The sequence below is a fragment of the Hyla sarda genome, chromosome 8 (genome assembly GCF_029499605.1).
Source record: "Hyla sarda isolate aHylSar1 chromosome 8, aHylSar1.hap1, whole genome shotgun sequence".
Classification (NCBI taxonomy): domain Eukaryota; kingdom Metazoa; phylum Chordata; class Amphibia; order Anura; family Hylidae; genus Hyla; species Hyla sarda.
Window position 1 is genome coordinate 127,483,423 of NC_079196.1, and position 19,566 is coordinate 127,502,988.

Sequence of the window (19,566 nt, forward strand, 5' to 3'; positions counted from 1 at the left end):
TAACTTCAGAAGCTCATAAGAACTAAAAGGATTAAGATTTTTTAATAAAAGTAATTTACAAATCTGTTTAACTTTCTGGAGCCAGTTGATAGATATTCAAAAGTTTTTTCTTGGAATACCCCTTTAATGGGATAACACTAGAAAGTCCTTACATATGATTATTGGTGCATAGAAGTCAATGTGAGAGATCTTTGATCAGATGATAAAGAGATCTTCTCCAGCTGGTTCCAAGATGAAAGATGTAACCGAGGTTTGTAAACAAGAAATGCCCTCAGCATCTTTATTTTATAAAAGACAAAGAACAATATTGGCGCTGTGTGGAACTTGTCTTTATCGGTATATATAATGCCAATACTATTAAACGTACTATGAGTGATAAAGGTTACAATAATAACCTTATTTCCGAATTGGGTTTCGTTTCTTTCTGAAATTTTGCAGGCACTAAATGTGATAAAAAGTATAAAGGATTGTAAGATATAATTATATCAGGTTCAGAGCCAAGCCTGTGTAGAAGTAGAGATGTACCCTTATAGGGTGTATAGGGTTAACTAAAGGGTATTATTAGAAAAAAAACTGTGTCACTATATCGTTGGCAAAATACTGTACCAATTAGGGATAAGGCACCTACCATTAGAATCAGGTGTAATGATTTTAACTTGTATTGCAAAACTGCTGAATTGTTGACAGGCACAATGCTCTGCAAAAATGGTCCAGTGTTCCTGCAGTGTTAACTTCTATTTACATCTGCTAGATAGATAAGCATACGTTTGTAGACATTATCCCAGACAAAGAACACCGTTTACTCTCAAAAATGTGTCAGATGTTTTTTGGTCTAGCTATCACATCGTAGTGACATCACTAGGAATTGTTACGCCTAGCGCTCCGGGTCCCCGCTCCTCCCCGGAGCGCGTACGGCGTCTCTCTCTCCGCAGCGCCCCGGTCGGTCCCGCTGACCGGGAGCGCTGCACTGTCATGGCCGTCGGGGATGCGATTCGCACAGCGGGACGCGCCCGCTCGCGAATCGCATCCCAGGTCACTTACCCGTTCCCGTCCCCTGCTGTCATGTGCTGGCGCGCGCGGCTCCGCTCTCTAGGGCGCGCGCGCGCCAGCTCCCTGAGACTTAAAGGGCCAGTGCACCAATGATTGGTGCCTGGCCCAATTAGCTTAATTGGCTTCCACCTGGTCCCTGACTATATCTGACCTCCTCCCATGCACTCCCTTGCCGGATCTTGTTGCCCTTGTGCCTAGTGAAAGCGTTTTGTGTGTCCAAAGCCTGTGTACCAGAACTTCTGCTATCCACCCTGACTACGAACCTTGCTGCCTGCCCCGACCTTCTGCTACGTCCGACCTTGCTTCTGTCTACTCCCTTGTACCGCGCCTATCTTCAGCAGCCAGAGAGGTTGAGCCGTTGCTAGTGGATACGACCTGGTCACTACCGCCGCAGCAAGACCATCCCGCTTTGCGGCGGGCTCTGGTGAAAACCAGTAGTGACTTAGAACCGGTCCACTAGCACGGTCCACGCCAATCCCTCTCTGGCACAGAGGATCCACCTCCTGCCAGCCGGCATCGTGACAGTAGATCCGGCCATGGATCCCGCTGAAGTTCCTCTGCCTTATATCTCTGATATCACCACGGTGGTCGCCCAGCAATCCCGACAGATCGCCCATCTAACCCACCAGCTGTCGGAAGTGTCCACCATTGTGCAGCAACTTCAGTCGCAACTTCAGCAGCAATCATCTCCTCCGCCAGCTCCTGCACCCCTTCCGCAGCGAGTGGCCACTCCTAGCCTCCGCCTGTCCTTGCCGGACAAATTTAATGGGGACTCTAAGTTTTGCCGTGGCTTTCTTTCGCAATGTTCCCTGCACTTGGAGATGATGTCGGACCAGTTTCCCACTGAAAGGTCTAAGGTGGCTTTCGTAGTCAGCCTTCTGTCTGGAAAAGCCCTGTCATGGGCCACACCGCTCTGGGACCGCAATGACCCCGTCACTGCCTCTGTACACTCCTTCTTCTCGGAAATTCGAAGTGTCTTTGAGGAACCTGCCCGAGCCTCTTCTGCTGAGACTGCCCTGCTGAACCTGGTCCAGGGTAATTCTTCCGTTGGCGAGTACGCCATACAATTCCGTACTCTTGCTTCTGAACTTTCCTGGAATAATGAGGCCCTCTGCGCGACCTTTAAAAAAGGCCTATCCAGCAACATTAAAGATGTTCTGGCCGCACGAGATACTCCTGCTAATCTGCATGAACTCATTCATCTAGCCACTCGCATTGACATGCGTTTTTCTGAGAGGCATCAAGAGCTCCGCCAGGAAAAAGACTTAGATCTCTGGACACCTCTCCCACAGTCTCCATTGCAATCTGCGCCTAGGCCTCCCGCCGAGGAGGCCATGCAAGTGGATCGGTCTCGCCTGACCCTGGAAGAGAGGAATCGCCGTAAGGAAGAGAATCTTTGTCTGTACTGTGCCAGTACCGAACATTTTTTGGTGGATTGCCCTATCCGTCCTCCACGTCTGGGAAACGCACGCTCGCACCCAGCTCTCGTGGGTGTGGCGTCTCTTGATGCTAAGTCGGCTTCTCCACGTCTCACGGTGCCTGTACGGATTTCTTCTTCAGCCAGCTCTTCCCTCTCAGCCGTGGCCTGCCTGGACTCTGGTGCCTCTGGGAATTTTATTCGGGAGTCCTTGGTGAATAAATTCCGCATCCCGGTGACCCGTCTTGTCAAGCCACTCCACATTTCCGCGGTCAACGGAGCCAGGTTGGATTGCACCGTGCGTTTCCGCACGGAGCCCCTCCTAATGTGCATCGGACCTCATCATGAGAAAATTGAGTTTTTGGTCCTCTCCAATTGCACTTCTGAAATTCTCCTTGAACTACCCTGGCTTCAACACCATTCCCCAACCCTGGATTGGTCCTCAGGGGAGATCAAGAGCTGGGGTACCTCTTGCTTCAAGGACTGCCTTAAACCGGTTCCCAGTACTCCCTGCCGTGACCCTGTGGTTCCTCCTGTATCCGGTCTCCCTAAGGTCGTTATGGACTCTGCCCGCCTTAAGAAGTGCCTCTCCCCCCCCTCCCAGTCCAGTCAGTCAAGCCTCGGTGCCTCCTCGTGGCCCTCGTCCTGGTGTCACACTGCCCCGTGCCAGGCCTCGCCCTCTGCCCTCCCTCCCCATTCCCACTCCTGCTGTACTGCCTGCCGTTGAGGAATCCCTCCATCCTTTCCCGGTGTCCTCATCCCAGGGGGGGCAGTTACCGGACAAAGAGAAGGGGAGACCTAAGGGGGGGGGGTACTGTTACGCCTAGCGCTCCGGGTCCCCGCTCCTCCCCGGAGCGCGTACGGCGTCTCTCTCTCCGCAGCGCCCCGGTTGGTCCCGCTGACCGGGAGCGCTGCACTGTCATGGCCGTCGGGGATGCGATTCGCACAGCGGGACGCGCCCGCTCGCGAATCGCATCCCAGGTCACTTACCCGTTCCCGTCCCCTGCTGTCATGTGCTGGCGCGCGCGGCTCCGCTCTCTAGGGCGCGCGCGCGCCAGCTCCCTGAGACTTAAAGGGCCAGTGCACCAATGATTGGTGCCTGGCCCAATTAGCTTAATTGGCTTCCACCTGGTCCCTGACTATATCTGACCTCCTCCCATGCACTCCCTTGCCGGATCTTGTTGCCCTTGTGCCTAGTGAAAGCGTTTTGTGTGTCCAAAGCCTGTGTACCAGAACTTCTGCTATCCACCCTGACTACGAACCTTGCTGCCTGCCCCGACCTTCTGCTACGTCCGACCTTGCTTCTGTCTACTTCCTTGTACCGCGCCTATCTTCAGCAGCCAGAGAGGTTGAGCCGTTGCTAGTGGATACGACCTGGTCACTACCGCCGCAGCAAGACCATCCCGCTTTGCGGCGGGCTCTGGTGAAAACCAGTAGTGACTTAGAACCGGTCCACTAGCACGGTCCACGCCAATCCCTCTCTGGCACAGAGGATCCACCTCCTGCCAGCCGGCATCGTGACAGGAATTACTTCTAATTCTAATGGTAGGTGCCATATACCTAATTAGTATTGAATTTTGCCAAAGATATAGTGACTTTGTTTATTCTAATAATACCCATTAATTAACACAGGCCTTATGCCGTTTAAATCCACGATAACCATTTGTGAAACTACATTATACTGCAGAACATTGCTCACTATACATACTATAAAGGTACGTATCTATTTCATAATCTCACAATCTTTTATACTTTTTATCACATTTAGTGCCTGCAAAATTTGAGAGAGGAACAAAGCCCAATCCGGATATACGGTTATTATTGTAACCTTTATCACTCACGGTATGCCTACTAGTGTTGTCATTATATATACCAATAAATACACAAGTCCCACACAGTGCCAATATCGTTCTTTGCCATTTAGTATAAATCTGTTTCTAATATATGACATACAGGGATTCATATTAGTATATCTGCCAGCTATAAGGGCATTATTCCCTCACTACTATTCCAAGGGAGCGCTACTATACGTACCATCTAGATCTTTAATCAGGGTGGTGCTGGACCATCATGTTCTTTAGAGTTGAGGCCTCTGTGACTGACCTCCAAATCACCTCAAGTCTCTCCAATAATCCAGGTATGAAATTTTGATCTCATCTTTAGTTTTATTTAGTTTTTAAGCTTCCTTAGATTATCCACAGATGTGTCAAAAATACCATCTCCCCAAAGCAGACTTAATACCTTGATTCCAAGAGAAAAGTAAGGATGGCACTCACCAAGCTTCTGCTGTATGAACGTTGCTTTTTATTTGTGATACTTTACAAAGTCCATCGTGCAGCTAGATCCGCAGTGGGCGGTAACGCCGGGACCTCTCCTCAGGACAGGGGAGAGGTGTGTTACACCGTCCTGCGGAGAGGTCCCGGCATTACCGCCCACTGAGGATCTAGCTGCACCATGCACTTTAAGTATCACAAATAAAAAGCAACGTTCATACAGCAGAAGCTTGGTGAGGTCCATCCTTACTTTTCTCTTGGAAACATTGTATGGAAGCGATTTTGCTATATAGGATAGGGCACCACCTCAACTGCACAACTCCCACTAGAGCATTGCAGGCTGCAAGACTATCAATCCTGCTAAATTCATTGTATGCAGTGCCAGATAGACTGTATCTATTTTTGCACATTGTTGTACAGACTCAATACCTTGTCTATGGCATTTCTCAGAATTGCACCTTTTCGGCAGGAAGTTCACGATCTCTTAATTGTATGTCACATATCTGCACCACCCATAATACTACATTATATCTTCCGTTATATATCCCCTCATTTGCGGAAAAAAGTGACACCAGCACAGCCTTTAGAGATGTACAGCATTCTAGTGTATCTAACATCAATGGGTACAAATCACCCAACCTTCCACACTGGAGGTGATTTCCACACTGACTTCATTATGTATGTATATATGTGTGTGTTTGTGTGTGTGTGTATATATATATATATATATATATATATATATCATATAAAACTCAATGTGTGTGTATGTTCCAGCATCACGTCCAAACCGCTAAAGATATTAACAGGAAACTTGGCACACACATTACTTATATGTCAACAACAAACATAGGATAGGTAATTTAACCATTACCCACCCCCTTTTGCCAGGGTCAGGGTTTTCGTTTAAAGTCCAATACAAGTCTATGTGAAATATGTTACTGCATAACTTCCAAACAGCTGGAGATATTTCAATAATACTTGGTCACATGTTACTTATATGTCTACTTAAAATATAGGATAGTTAATTTAACCCTTAACTACCCCCATTTGTTAGGGTCAGAGTTTTTGTTTAAAGTCCCATGCAAATCACTGGGAAATGTGTTTTCCCACATAACTTCCGTAAGGCTGGCGATATTTCAATACTTGGTACACATATTAGGGGTCGGGATATGAGGACGGGATATGAGGTCGGCATATGAGGTCGGGATAGGAGGTTGAGATAGGAGGACGGTATATGAGGTTGGGATATGAGGACCAGATAGGAGGTCTGGATAGGATGTCGAGATAGGAGGACTGGACATGGGGTCGGGATGGGAGGTCGAGATAGGAGGTCGGGATAGGAGGACGGGATAGGAGGTCAGGATAGGAGGTCGGAATATGAGGTTGGGGTATTACAACAATATATGAGGACGGGATATGAAGTCAAAAGCTTCCTCTGTTGATTTTCCTCCACTACAAGTATTAGGAAGGGAAAACCGGGCAATACCAGCCGGCTTCTTACATGACAGTGGGCTCAGCCTATCACCGGCCGAGGTTGAACATCGCTATGGCCGGTGATTGGCTGATGGCTCTCCGACGTTCCCGTCCCCAGGAAGAGCGTGAGGCCGATGTAGGAAGGTGCATTAAAGTTTATTTTGTTTATCTTTGCAGCCAGGGCATAGTGATAAAGCGTATAGTATAGAGTTTCAGCGCCTGCGGCCCGCAACAAACAGGAGGACACGGAGGGCAGTTTTGCAGGTGACAGGTGAGTAGTTCCCCGATGGGGACCGCGCAGCGCTGGGCTGATAATTAATTTTGGGCCCCCTCAATACATCTCTATGGCAGAGCCGGAGTTTGCATAAGGCAGCGCTTCGTCTCTGCCATAGAGTTGTATTGAGGGGGCGTGCCGGGCGCCGCTTCGTGCGGAGGTCGAAACGCCCCCTTCCCGTGGGCTGTCGGGGCTCCGTACAGGAGATCGCAGGGGGCCCCAGCGGTCGGACCCCCCGCGATCTCAAACTTATCCCCTATCCTTAGGATAGGGGATAAGTTGTTCACCACTGGGTTCACCACTGGACTACTCCTTTAAAATCGGATGTGTAAATGAAAAAAAAAACATTTTTGACTAAAGTGCATTTTTTCCCCCCAAATTTACCATTTTTACAAAGGGTAATGGGAGAAAATGCCCCCAAAAATTTGTGACCCCATCTCTTCTGAGTATGGAAATACCCCATGTTAGGACGTAAAATGCTCTTGGGTGAACTACAATGCTCAGAAGAGAAGGAGCACCATTGAGCTTTTGAAAAGAGAATTAGTTTAGTATGGTAGTCAGGGGCCATGTGGTGGCAGAACAGTGGACCCCTCCACACGTGACCCCATTTTGTAAACTACACCCCTCACAGAATTTAATAAGGGGTGCAGTGAGTATTTACACCCCACTGGCGTTTGACAGATCTGTGGAAAAGTGGGCTGTGCAAATGAAAAATGTTATTTTTCATTTTCACGGACCACTGTTCCAAAAATCTGTCAGACACCTGTGGGGCGTAAATGCTCACTGCACCCCTTAATACATTACGTGAGGGGTGTAGTTTCCAAAATGGGGTCACATGTGGCGGGGTCCATTGTTCTGGCACTATGGGGGCTTTGTAAACACACGTGGCCTTCAATACCGGACAAATTTTCTCTTCAAAATCCCAATGGCGCTCCTTCTCTTCTGAGCATTGTAGTTTGCCTGCAGAGCACTTTGCATCCACATATGGGGTATTTTCTTACTCAGAAGAAATGGGGTTACAAATTTTGGGGGCTTTTTTCCTATTTTCCCTTGTGAACATGAAAAATTTAGGGTTACCAGCATTTTAGTGAAAATTTTTTTTTTTCATTTTACCATCCAATTTTAATGAAAATTCGTCAAACACCTGTGAGGTGTTAAGACTCACTATACCCCTTGTCACGTTCCGTGAGGGGTGTAGTTTCCAAAATGGGGTCACATGTGCGTATTTATTTTTTTGCGTTTATGTCAGAACCGCTGTAAAATCAGCCACTCCTGTGCAAATCACCAATTTAGGCCTCAAATGTACATAGTGCGCTCTCAATCCTGAGCATTGTTGTGCGTCCGCAGAGCATTTTACGCCCACATATGGGGTATTTCCGTACTCAGGAGAAATTGCGTTACAAATTTTGGGGGTCTTTTTTTCCTTTTACTGCTTGTGAAAATAAAAAGTATGGGGCAACACCAACATGTTGGTGTAATTTTTTTCATTTTTTTTTACACTAACAGGCTGGTGTAACCCCCAACTTTTCCTTTTCATAAGGGGTAAAAGGAGAAAAAGCCCCCCAAAATTTGTAGTGCAATTTCTCCGGAGTACGGAAATACCCCATATGTGTCCCTAAACTATTTCCTTGAAATACGACAGGGCTCCAAAATGAGAGAGCACCATGCACATTTGAGGACTAAATTAGGGGTGGACATAGGGGTATTCTACGCCAGTGATTCCCAAACAGGGTGCATCCAGCTGTTGCTTAACTCCCAGCATGCCTGGACAGTCAGTGGCTGTCCAGAAATGCTGGGAGTTGTTGTTTTGCAACAGCTGGATGCTCCGTTTTGGGAACACTGCCATACAATACGTTTTTCATTTTTATTGGGGGGGGGGGGGCAGTGTAAGGGGGTGTATATGTAGTGTTTTACCCTTTATTTTGTGTTAGTGTAGTGTAGTGTTTTTAGGGTACATTCGCACTGGCGTGTTACGGTGAGTTTCCCGCTAGGAGTTTACGCTGTGGCGAAAAATTTGCCGCAGCCCAAACTTGAAGCAGGAAACTTACTGTAAACCTGCCCGTGTGAATGTACCTTATACGTTCACATGGGGGGGGGGGGGGGGGGGGGACAAACCTCCAGCTGTTTCAAAACTACAACTCCCAGCATGTACTGACAGACCGTGCATGCTGGGAGATGTACTTTTGCAACAGCTGGTGGCACACTGGTTGGAAAACCTTCAGTTAGGTTCTGTTACCTAACTCAGTATTTTCCAACCAGTGTGCCTCCAGCTGTTGCAAAACTACAACTCCCAGCATGTACTGATCGCTGAAGGGCATGCTGGGAGATGTAGTTATGCAACAGCTGGAGGTACTTAACTACAACTCCCAGCATGCTGTTTGGGCATGCTGGGATTTGCAGTTTTGCAACATCTGGAGGGCTGCAGTTTATAGACCACTGCACAGTGATCTCCAAACTGTGACCCTCCAGATGTTGCAAAACTACAAATCCCAGCATGCCTAGACAGCAAACAACTGTTTGGGCATGCTTGGAGTTGTAGTTTTGCAAGATCTGGAGGGATACAGTTTAGAGACCACTGTATAATAGTCTCAAACTGTAGCCCTCCAGCTGTTGCAAAACTACATAGTCCAGCATGCCCAAACAGCTTTCTGGGCATGCTGGGAGTTGTAGTTTTGCAACATCTGGAGGGCTACAGGTTAGAGACCACTGTATAATGGTCTCAGACTGTAGCCCTCCAGATGTTGCTAGGCAACTTACCGGCTTCCGTAGGATCCAAGGATCCGTCCTCTTCTGCCGCAAGACGTCGCCGCCAGCTGATCTCAGTCCCTGCCCGCCGATCTCCGTCGCCCGCAGCCTCCGGATCGGTAAGTGGATCTTTGGCGCCGGTCCCCGGCGGTTTCCCCGTCCTGCCCCGCCTATTGTGGGTGGGCAGGACGGGGAAAACAAAAGTTAACCCCCCCCGCCCCCGATCTGCTATTGGTGGTCGCGTCTAGACCACCAATAGCAGGGTTAGGAGGGGTGGCACCCCTGCCACCTCACTCCTATCCCTTCAGGAGGGTCATAGGTGTCTTAGACAACCGCTATCCCCCTTATATTCCAGGTCACCGGGTCACCATAGACCCGTATGACCCGGAATTGGCGCAAATCGCAAGTGTGAATCACGGCGGGGACCGAAATTCCCTCGGGCGTATGGATACGCCCTTCGTCCCCAACAGGTTAAGATAGTGGTACATTTTCATCGATACTTGCATCATTTCTTGGTGAAAAATCTAAAATTTCATGAAAATTTAGAAAATGTTGTATTTTCTAACTTTGAAACTCTCTGCTTTTAAGGAAAATGGACATCCCAAATAAATTATATATTAATTCATATATGCAATATGATCACTTTAGGTTGACATCATATAGTTGACATGTTTTTACTTTTTAAAGACATCAGAGGGCTTCAAATTATAGCAGCAATTTAAAAATAGGAATTTTTCAGGGACAGTTCGGTTTTGAAGTGAATTTTAGGGTCTTTATGATAGAAATACCCCATTATGAATACTGCACCAAAGTATTCAAAATGACATTCAGAAAGTTTAACTCTTTAGGTGTTTCACAGGAATAGCAGAAAAGTGGAGAAGAAAATTAAAAATCACCATTTTTTTATACTAACATGTTCTTGTAGCCCAACTTTTTTCATTTTTACAAGGGATAAAAGGTGGAAAAGAGACACAAAATTTGTAAACCAATTAATCTCGAGTGAGGAAATAATTCATATGTGGATGTAAAGTGATCTGCGAGCGCACTACAGGGCTCAGAAGAGAAGGAGCGACAATTGGATTTTGGAGAGCAAATTTTGCGGAAATAGTTTTTGGGGGGCGTGTCTCATTTAGGAAGCCACCATGGGGCTAGAACAGCAAAAGGGTTGCTGTTCTAGCCCCATGGGGGCTTCCTAAATGGGACACGCCCCCCAAAAACAATTTCCTCCAAAGGATAGGGGATAAGATGCCTGATCGCGGGAGTCTCGCAGCTGGGGACGCCCGCGATCATGCACGCGGCACCCCGATAGTAATCAGTCCCCAGATAGCTATCACGCCCCCTCCCGTAGGCTTGCAATGAGAGACGGAGCGTGACGTCACACGGGGGCGTGACGTCACACGCCGCCGACTCTGCGGTCGACTGTAATCAGACCCAGAGCGAACACGCTCCGGAGACTGATTACGATCGGGGTGCCGCGCGCATGATCACGGGCGTCCCCAGATGCGAGACTCCCGCGATCAGGCATCTTATCCCCTATCCTTTGGATAGGGGATAAGATAAGTAAGCACCGGCGTACCCCTTTAAGATTTTTTAATAGAAGTAATTTACAAATCTGTTTAACTTTCTGGAGCCAGTTGATTATATATGTATATAAAAAAAAATTTTTTCCTGGATAACCCCTTTAACCTCTTAAGGACGCAGCCCATTTTGGCCTTAAGGACGCAGACAATTAAATTTTTACATTTTTGTTTTTTCCTCCTCGCCTTCAAAAAATCATAACTCTTTTATATTTTCATCCACAGACTAGTATGAGGGTTTGTTTTTTGCGTGACCAATTGTCCGTTGTAATGCCATCACTCACTTTACCATTAAATGTATGGCGCAACCCAAAAAATACTATTTGTGTGGTGAAATTAAAAAGAAAACCGCAATTTTGCTAATTTTGGAAGGTTTCGTTTTCGCGCCATACAATTTACGGTAAAAATGACGTGTTCCTCATTCTTTGGGTCAATACGATTAAAATGATACCCATGATAACATACTTTTCTATTACTGTTTCGCTTAAAAAAAAATCGCAAACTTTTTAACCAAATTAGTACGTTTAAAATCCCCCTATTTTGAAGACCCATAACTTTTTCATTTTCCGTATAAGCGGCAGTATTATGGCTCATTTTTTGCGCCGTGATCTGTACTTTTTATTGACACCATATTTGCTTATATAAAACTTTTAATCCATTTTTTATAATTTTTTTGGGGAATAAAATGTTATAAAAAAGCATCTATTTTGGCCTTTTTTTGTTTATTTTTACGTGCACACGGTTCACCGTATGGTATCATTAACATTTTATTTTAATAGTTCAGATATTTACGCACGCGGTGATACCAAATATGTATATAAAATATTTTTTTAACACTTTTTGGGGGTGAAATAGGGAAAATGGGACAATTTACATTTTTATTGGGGGAGGGGGATTTTCTAATTTTTTTTACTTTTACTTTTTTTACTTTTATTTTTACACTTTAATAGTCCCCATAGGGGACTATTTATAGCAATCACTCGATTGCTAATCCTGTTCAGTGCTATATATAGGACATAGCACTGATCAGGGTTATCGGTCATCTTCTGCTCTGGTCTGCGGGAAGGCAGATCAGAGCAGAAGACGCCGGGAAGGCAGCGGAGCCAGGTGAGGGGACCTCCGTCTGCCGTGCTGGATGATCACGATTTAGTGACCGCGATGCTGCAGATGCTGTGATCTGTATTGATCACGGCATCTGAGGGGTTAATGGCGGACATCCACGGGATTGTGGGTGTCCGCCATTACGGGTGGGTCCCTGGCTGCGATCAGCAGCCCGGACCTGCCATGCATGATCCGAGCATCGCTCCGATGCTCGCGGTTATGCTTAGGACGTAAATGTACGTCCTGGTGCGTTAAGTACCACCTCATCAGGACGTACATTTACGGTGCTCGTCGTTAAGGGGTTAATTTTGGCCATTTTAGACATCACAATCAACTTTGATTGCGGCGTCTAAAGGGTTAATGTCGGACATCACCCGGATCGGTGATGTATGGCATTAGCCAGTGTGAAGCAACCTCAGCTCCGTATGGAATAGAAAATCATGAAGTTACATGAATAAAGTAAACATTTTTTTAAAATAAACTTTATTCACGGCCAAAAGGCCTAAATTTCGATGCATTCCTAATATATACTGTGTATATATATATATATATATATATATATATATATATATATATATATACACACATTAATATAGGTGTGTGTGTGTGTGTGTGTGTATATATATATATATATATATATATATATATATACACACACACACGCACACAATCGTAAAGTGATACGCCTGTGCTTGGCGGTCATTGGCTGTCACAATGACGCAGTGCTGTAGGGCTGGTATGCAATAATTTCCAGGGCTGGGTTTTATCCCCAGTCCGGCCCTGCTCGCATGCTAGTTAGCTCAGTTCCATTAGGGTGGAGCTGTGATCTGTGACTTTAGTTTGGCTACAGTGCCTAGAGAGCATGATATAGTCTGAGACACACCTCCTCTCTTATCATTGGTTCAGGCTGCTGCTCTTTCCCTCTTCTATGAAGCTCTGCCTCTTCAGATTGGTTCTTGTGTATAAACAAAGATTTTTCCCAGGTTCACAGCAAGGATAGAATGATTATTAAAAGACTACTAAACCACCAACAATGTTAAAAAAAAAAAATTATCACTGCAGCACATGGATCATGAAGAGTTGTTTTGAGTATCTGTTCTTATTTTTTAACATTTTTATTCTATTATAATTTTTTTTTTAGGTTGATTACCAGTAACAGATTGCAAATCACTGTGCAGCATTTGGTGAGTAGATAATTTACATCTTATCTAGAATTCTTTGACTAATTTATTTTGATCATCAATTAAAGCTGTAATGATATTGTTATATTGAAACTGTTCACATCTGCGTTGTGTTAATAGAAATAACAATGTACTGTCCAGTCTGTCTCACAAGATGGTTGTGCATTTGTTTTCTGTCCAATGTGATAGAATCGGTGCCTGACATGCTCTATAGTTCTGCATTCTAGTTCTGTAATTCTTAAGACATACTTCTCACGTATATTCTGGTGAATATTAACATCCTGAGAAGGGTTTAGAGAACTTAGGATGCATGGACACCATGTTTTTGTTATACAGTTCCTGTATACGGTTTCAAGTTAAAAACCGTACGGAACTGTATGGAAAACTGTATGCATTGACTTAACATTGTAAACCGTATGTCAAACGCATCATCCGGTTTAGTCCGTCTTGCATCTCATTCAGTCAAAACTCCCATTTGGGAGTCAATGGGAATCGTACAGAACTGTATGTGTGTATGGTTCCATCAGGTTGTCACCGTACGGTTTTTGACTTTGCACAGTTTTTTTTTCTTGTAATTTCAATCAAACAAGTTATTCAAAATTAAAAACTTTAATTAAAAACTAATTAAAAACTGTATTCAAAATGGAGTTGAAAGTTAAAAACGTATACGTTTTTTTTTTTAAACTGATTCAAACCGAATACGGTTTTCAACCGTATATGGGTTAAAATTTGTACACACTTTTTGATACAGTTTAGTCAGGTTTTGAGGAATCCGTTTTTCATCAAAAACCTGATACAGGAACTGTATTGCAAAAGTGTGGTGTGCATGCACCCTTACTGTAATATAATGTATTGTGTTTTTCTTTTTTGTAAAAGTCTTATTTTATTTATTTAAATGTTTCCGTGTGCTTAAGGAAGGGCATTTTTTGTTCCTTTTATGCATTATCAAACCTTGTATTGCAATAATTTCTAACTAAAGTTACTGTTTTAACCTCTCCCCCCTTTAGGAAGGTATGGGTACATCCTGGGAAGGGGTGACCGGCATTGGAGCAGGATTGTGATGTCAACCTGCTCTGTGCCGTGCGCCCCCTGTCTGGAATCGTTAGTCAGGGACCGCAGCAAATAGCCTGCAGCGGTGCTGCTACTATGCTATTAACCCTTTAGATCCCATGATTGCAGGACCTAAAGTATGCTATAGTTTGTGGGTGCATAGTTGCGTAAGCTGATGGGGACCATCCCAAGGTAAGCGTGAGGTCCCGATTAGCTCACATGGCGGCTGGTGGGTTCCTACCTACCTCCGTGCCGTCCGTTATCTTCTCTGCTGCTCCAGCCTGCTTTGGCAGTAGACAGCAGTAGAGGTTAAAATTAAGAATTAAAAATGTAATTCACTCTCTTATCCTATTCATGAAATAAAATAATGTAAACAAAAATAAATGTAAACATATAAGGTATCGCCGTGTGCGGAAATGCCCAAACTAGTAAAATATAATGTTGATTAAACCCCACAGTCAATGGCGTGGACACAAAAAAAAAATACCAAAGTCAAGAATTGTGGATATTTTGTCACTTCTGTGACCTGTCAAAACAAAAATGGTACTGATAAAAACTAGAGATCACGGCGCAAAAAATTAGTTCTCATACAGCCACATATACAGAAAAAGTTATTGGGGTCAGAAGAGGACAATTTTAAGCATACTAATTTTCTTACATAAAATTATGTTTTTTTAAATTAGTAAAATAGAACAAATTCTATATAGATTTGGTATCATTGTAATTGTATGGACCTTCACAAGAAAAATTTCATTTTTACAGAAAGGTGCTCTGCGAAGAAACTAAACTAAACAAGATAATTGCCGATACCGATAACATCAAAAATCGTGAATATCGGCACGATAATATTGGCCAAACCGATAATCGGTTGATCCCTAAAAGGTATTGATAGCTTATTCCTTTATAAGATTATATTTTTAAAATAAGTGGTAAATTATTTTTATAAATTATTTTATAAAAAAAATAATAAATATAAAAATAAGTCCTACTTAGCTGCTGTATTCCTTGGATGAAGTTGTGTAGTTCTTTCTAATCCATCTTAGTACTCTCTGCTGCCATCTTTTTCCATGTCAGGGCAGGAAAAAAACCACATACTGCAAACCTGCCAAGAAAGTTTTTGACACTGTCCTGGGCAGAGTTAACACTAGTGAGCACTTTCTTCAGAGAATACAGCAGCCAAGTACTGGCAGGCTTAACAATTTCTGACCGATGGTTCCCCCCGCGATCTCCTGTATGGGGCATCGGGTCTCCTCCTGAATGGGGCATATTTTATATTTTATTTCTTTTTTATTTGCTTAGTATTACAAAGTATTGAAGTTATATGCTGCCTGACAGGCAACGATTGTGTTTCGGGGTGCTGATGGAGCTCCCTTCTTCTGTCCTTCTTCTTACCTTCGGTCCTGGCAGTGCGGCAGGGTCATGGCTGTGTGTTACAGCTGAGCTCCTTCTGTGATCTTTTGAGTACACTGGGCAGTACCCGCAAGATCAAATGACGTGTATACTCGTCATGGTGCTGCAATGTGCCTCCGTCCATGGCGAGTTTACATAGGTCATAGGTCCTTAAGGGGTTAAGGATGGAGCGATTTGTCATTTATGCACTTGCCATCAACTGTACTTCGTAATGACATCACTCATTTTACCACAAAATCCACCCACAAACACAATTTATGGGACAAAATTAACTCCTTCATGACTAATGGCAATGGTGTACCTGTACACCCTCGTCCCGTTCCCCTCGTGTGATGCGGAGTCACGGGCTGACACCGCGTCATAGCCGGGTGGTCCCGATGGCTATAAGCAGCAGGGACCCGTGGCTAATACCGGACATCACCAATCTCGTGATAGCCAGCATTAGGGGCTGATCGGGACACCGCGGTGTCCCAATCAGCTTAGAGGATGGCTGGAGGGCCTTTACCTGCCTCCTCGCTGTCCGATCGTTGCTCAGGTAGTCTCAACAATCGAGAGCTGAGCAATTCGAGCACCGATAACACTGATCAATGCTATGCTTCCCTAATAAAAGTCTGAATCACCCCCCCCCTTTTCCGATGAAAAAAATATGTAAACAACATTTAACATAAACATATGTGGCACCGCTGCGTGAGTAAATGTCCGAACTATTAAAATATAATGTTAATTAAACCACACTATCAATAGTGTACACGTAAATAAAAAGTTCCGAAGTCCAAATTTTGTATTTTTGGTCACTTTGTATACCTTAAAATGTATAAAAAGTGATCAAAATGTCCCATTAAAACAAAAATGGTACTGATATAAAAACGAAAGATCACGGCACAAAATATGAGCTGTTATACATCCCTGTATGCGAAAATTTTTGAAAGTTATAGGGGTCAGAAAATGACCTTTTTAAATATGCTAATTTTGGTGCGTGTAGTTATAATTTTCTTTTTTAAGCAGTAAAATAAAACCTTTATAAATTAGATATCCTTGTGACCATATGGACCTAAGAATAAAGATAAGGTGTCATTTTTACCGAAAAGTGCACTGCGTAAAATCAGAAGCCCCCAAAAGTAACAAAATGGTGTTTTTTATTTATTTATTTATTTTATTTATTTGTTTTGCCCCACAAATATAATTCTTCTGGTTTCGCCGTAGATTTTGTGGTGAAATGATTGAAGGTATTACAAAGTAAAATTAGTGACGCAAAAAACAAGCCCTCATATGGGTCTGTAGGTGGAAAATAGAAAGTACAAAAAAGAGAAAATCACCCTTAAGGGGTTACCCCCCCCCCCCCACACACACACACACCATTTTCTAACTTTTGGGGCCTCCGTTTCTACAATGTGCACTTTTCGGTAAACTGACTAAACTCTGTAGGTTCAAACAATTACAACAATACCCAATTTATATAGGTTTATTTTACTACTTCTCAAAAATTATAACTTCTTGTACACAAATGAGTATAACTTTTATTATTTATAGAGAAAACAGAAACTCACTGCAATGTTGCATCCAAATCAGGAGGTAGTGTACACTGCAGCCTACCCACCCATTGATCTCCACTCACTGTCTCACCCACAGTGCTAAAAAAAATAGAAAGTAGATCCAGAAATTCCAGGAAAAAAATGTGGTCATCCTGCATTTGTATCTATGACCTGACCGCACAATAAATTATATCGCTGGATCCTAACCCGCGTGCCACCACATCTTTTTCCTGAAATGAGTATCACTTTTATTTTTCCATATACAGGACTGTATAAAGGCAATTTTTTTGTGCTATAATCTTTAGTTTTTATCACTACCATTTTTGTTTTGATTACTTTTGATAATATTTGTTATTTGAAGTGACCAAAAATCAGCAATCCTGGATTTTAATATTTTTTACGTTCATGCCATTGACCACGCAGTTTTATTAGCGTTATATTTTACTAGTTCGGACTTTTCCGCATGCAGTTTATTTTTGTTTATTTTATTTTGAAAAATGGGAAAAGGGATAATTTAAACTTTTATTAGGGAAGAGGCTTATTCACATTTATTAACAATATTTTTTCTTTTTTACAAACAACACAAATTTTAACGGTGTTGTGCAGCGAAAAGTAACTTATACTCCATCTACAGGATAGTGCATAATGAACATTTATCAAACACCTGTGGGGTGTTAAGGCTCACTGTACCCCTTGTCATGTGCCTTGAGGTGTGTAGTTTTCAAAATAGTATGCCATGTGTTTTTTTTTTTGCATTTCTGGCGTTATAGGGGCTTCCTAAATGCAACATGCCCCCCCATTTCATCAAAATTTGCAAATGTGGCTCCTTCTCTTCTGAGCTTTGATGTGCGCCCACAGTGCACTTGACGTCCACACATGGGGGGCATTTCTCCTATTACCCCTTGTAAAAATGTAAAATTTGGGGGAAACCAGCATTTTAGTGAAAAAAATAATTAAAAATAATAATTTACACGTCCAAAGTCGTCAAACACCTGTGGGGTGTTAAGGCTCACTGTACCCCTTGTTACCTTCCTTGAGGGGTATAGTTTCCAAAATAGTATGCCATGTGTTTTTTTTTTTGTGCTTTTCTGGCACCATAGGGGCTTGCTAAATGGGACATGACCCCCAAAAACCATTTCAACAAATTTTGCTTTGCAAAAGCCAAATATGACTCCTTATCTTCTGAGCATTGTAGTGCACCAGCAGTGCACTTGACCTCCACATATGTGGTGTTTCCATACTCAGAAGAGATGGGGTTACAAATTGTGGGGGGCATTTTCTCCTATTACCCCTTGTAAAAATGTAAAATTTGGGGGGAAACCAGCATTTTAGTGAAAAAAAATAATTAATTTTCACATCTAACTTTAACGAAAAGTTGTGAAACACCTGTGGTGTGTTAAGGCTCACTGTACCCCTTGTTACGTTCCTTGAGGGGTGTAGTTTCCAAAATAGTATGCTCAGAAGAGATGGGGTTACAAATTTGGGGGGGGGGGGGGGCATTTTCTCCTATTACCCCTTGTAAAAGTTTCCAAAATAGTATGCCATTTGTTATTTTTGTTTTTTTTCCTGTTCTGGCACCATGGGGGCTTCCTAAATGCGACATGCCCCCCAAAAACCATTTCAGAAAAACTCACTCTCCAAAATCCGACTGTCGCTCCTTCCCTTCTGAGCCCTCTACTGCGCCCGCTGAACACTTGACATACACATATGAGATATTTTCTTACTCGAGAGAAATTGGGTTACACATTTTAGGAAGATTTATCTCCTTTTACCCCTTGTAAAAATTCAATAACTGGGTCTACAAGAACTTGCCAGTGTAAAAAATGAAGATTTTGAATTTTCTCCTTCAATTTGCTGCTATTCCTGTGAAACACCTAAAGGGTTAACAAACCTATTGAATGTAATTTTGAATACTTTGAGGGGTGCAGTTTTTATAATGGGGTCATTTGTGGGGTCGTTCTTATATGAAGGCCCTTCAAATCCACTTCAAAACAGAGCTGGTCCCTGAAAAATTTCGATTTTTGAAAATTTTTTGAAAAATTGGAAAATTGCTGCTGTACTTTGAAGCCCTCTGATGTCTCCCAAAAGTAAATACATGTCAACTTTATGATGCCAACATAAAGTAGACATGCCGCCGCACCAGGACGTTCATTTACATCAATGGTTGTTAAGGGGATACATGTCTGAGAAATATGTTATTACATAAATGCCGAACAGCTGAAGATATTTCGATAATACTGACATGTTACTTACATGTAAAATATAGGATAGTTAATTTATCCCTAACTTACCCTTATTGTGAGGGTCAGGGTTTTTGTTTAAAGTCCATTGCAAATCTATGGAAAATGTATGTTCCAGCATAACTTCTGTATGTCTGGAGATATTTCGATAATACTTGATCACATTTTACTTATATGTCAAATAAAAATATGTAATAGTTAAATTAACCCCTAACCTACCTCCATATGTGAAGAAGGGGTTTT

At 43.3% G+C, this 19,566-nt stretch overlaps 1 protein-coding gene across 5 annotated transcripts in view; it reads left to right on the top strand.

Moving 5' to 3' along the window:
- HIBCH (3-hydroxyisobutyryl-CoA hydrolase) overlaps positions 1-19,566 on the top strand; it is a 392,003-nt gene that overhangs the window by 5,779 nt on the left and 366,658 nt on the right. For 2 of the 5 annotated variants that reach the window (XM_056535961.1, XM_056535962.1), the window contains exon 2: positions 13,052-13,094. In XM_056535961.1, coding sequence (XP_056391936.1) covers positions 13,052-13,094 — 43 coding nt within the window. Of the gene's footprint in view, positions 1-6,390; positions 6,485-13,051; positions 13,095-14,903; positions 15,024-19,566 lie in introns of all 5 variants that reach the window. The other 3 variants (XM_056535964.1, XM_056535963.1, XM_056535965.1) reach the window with 3 other exon arrangements.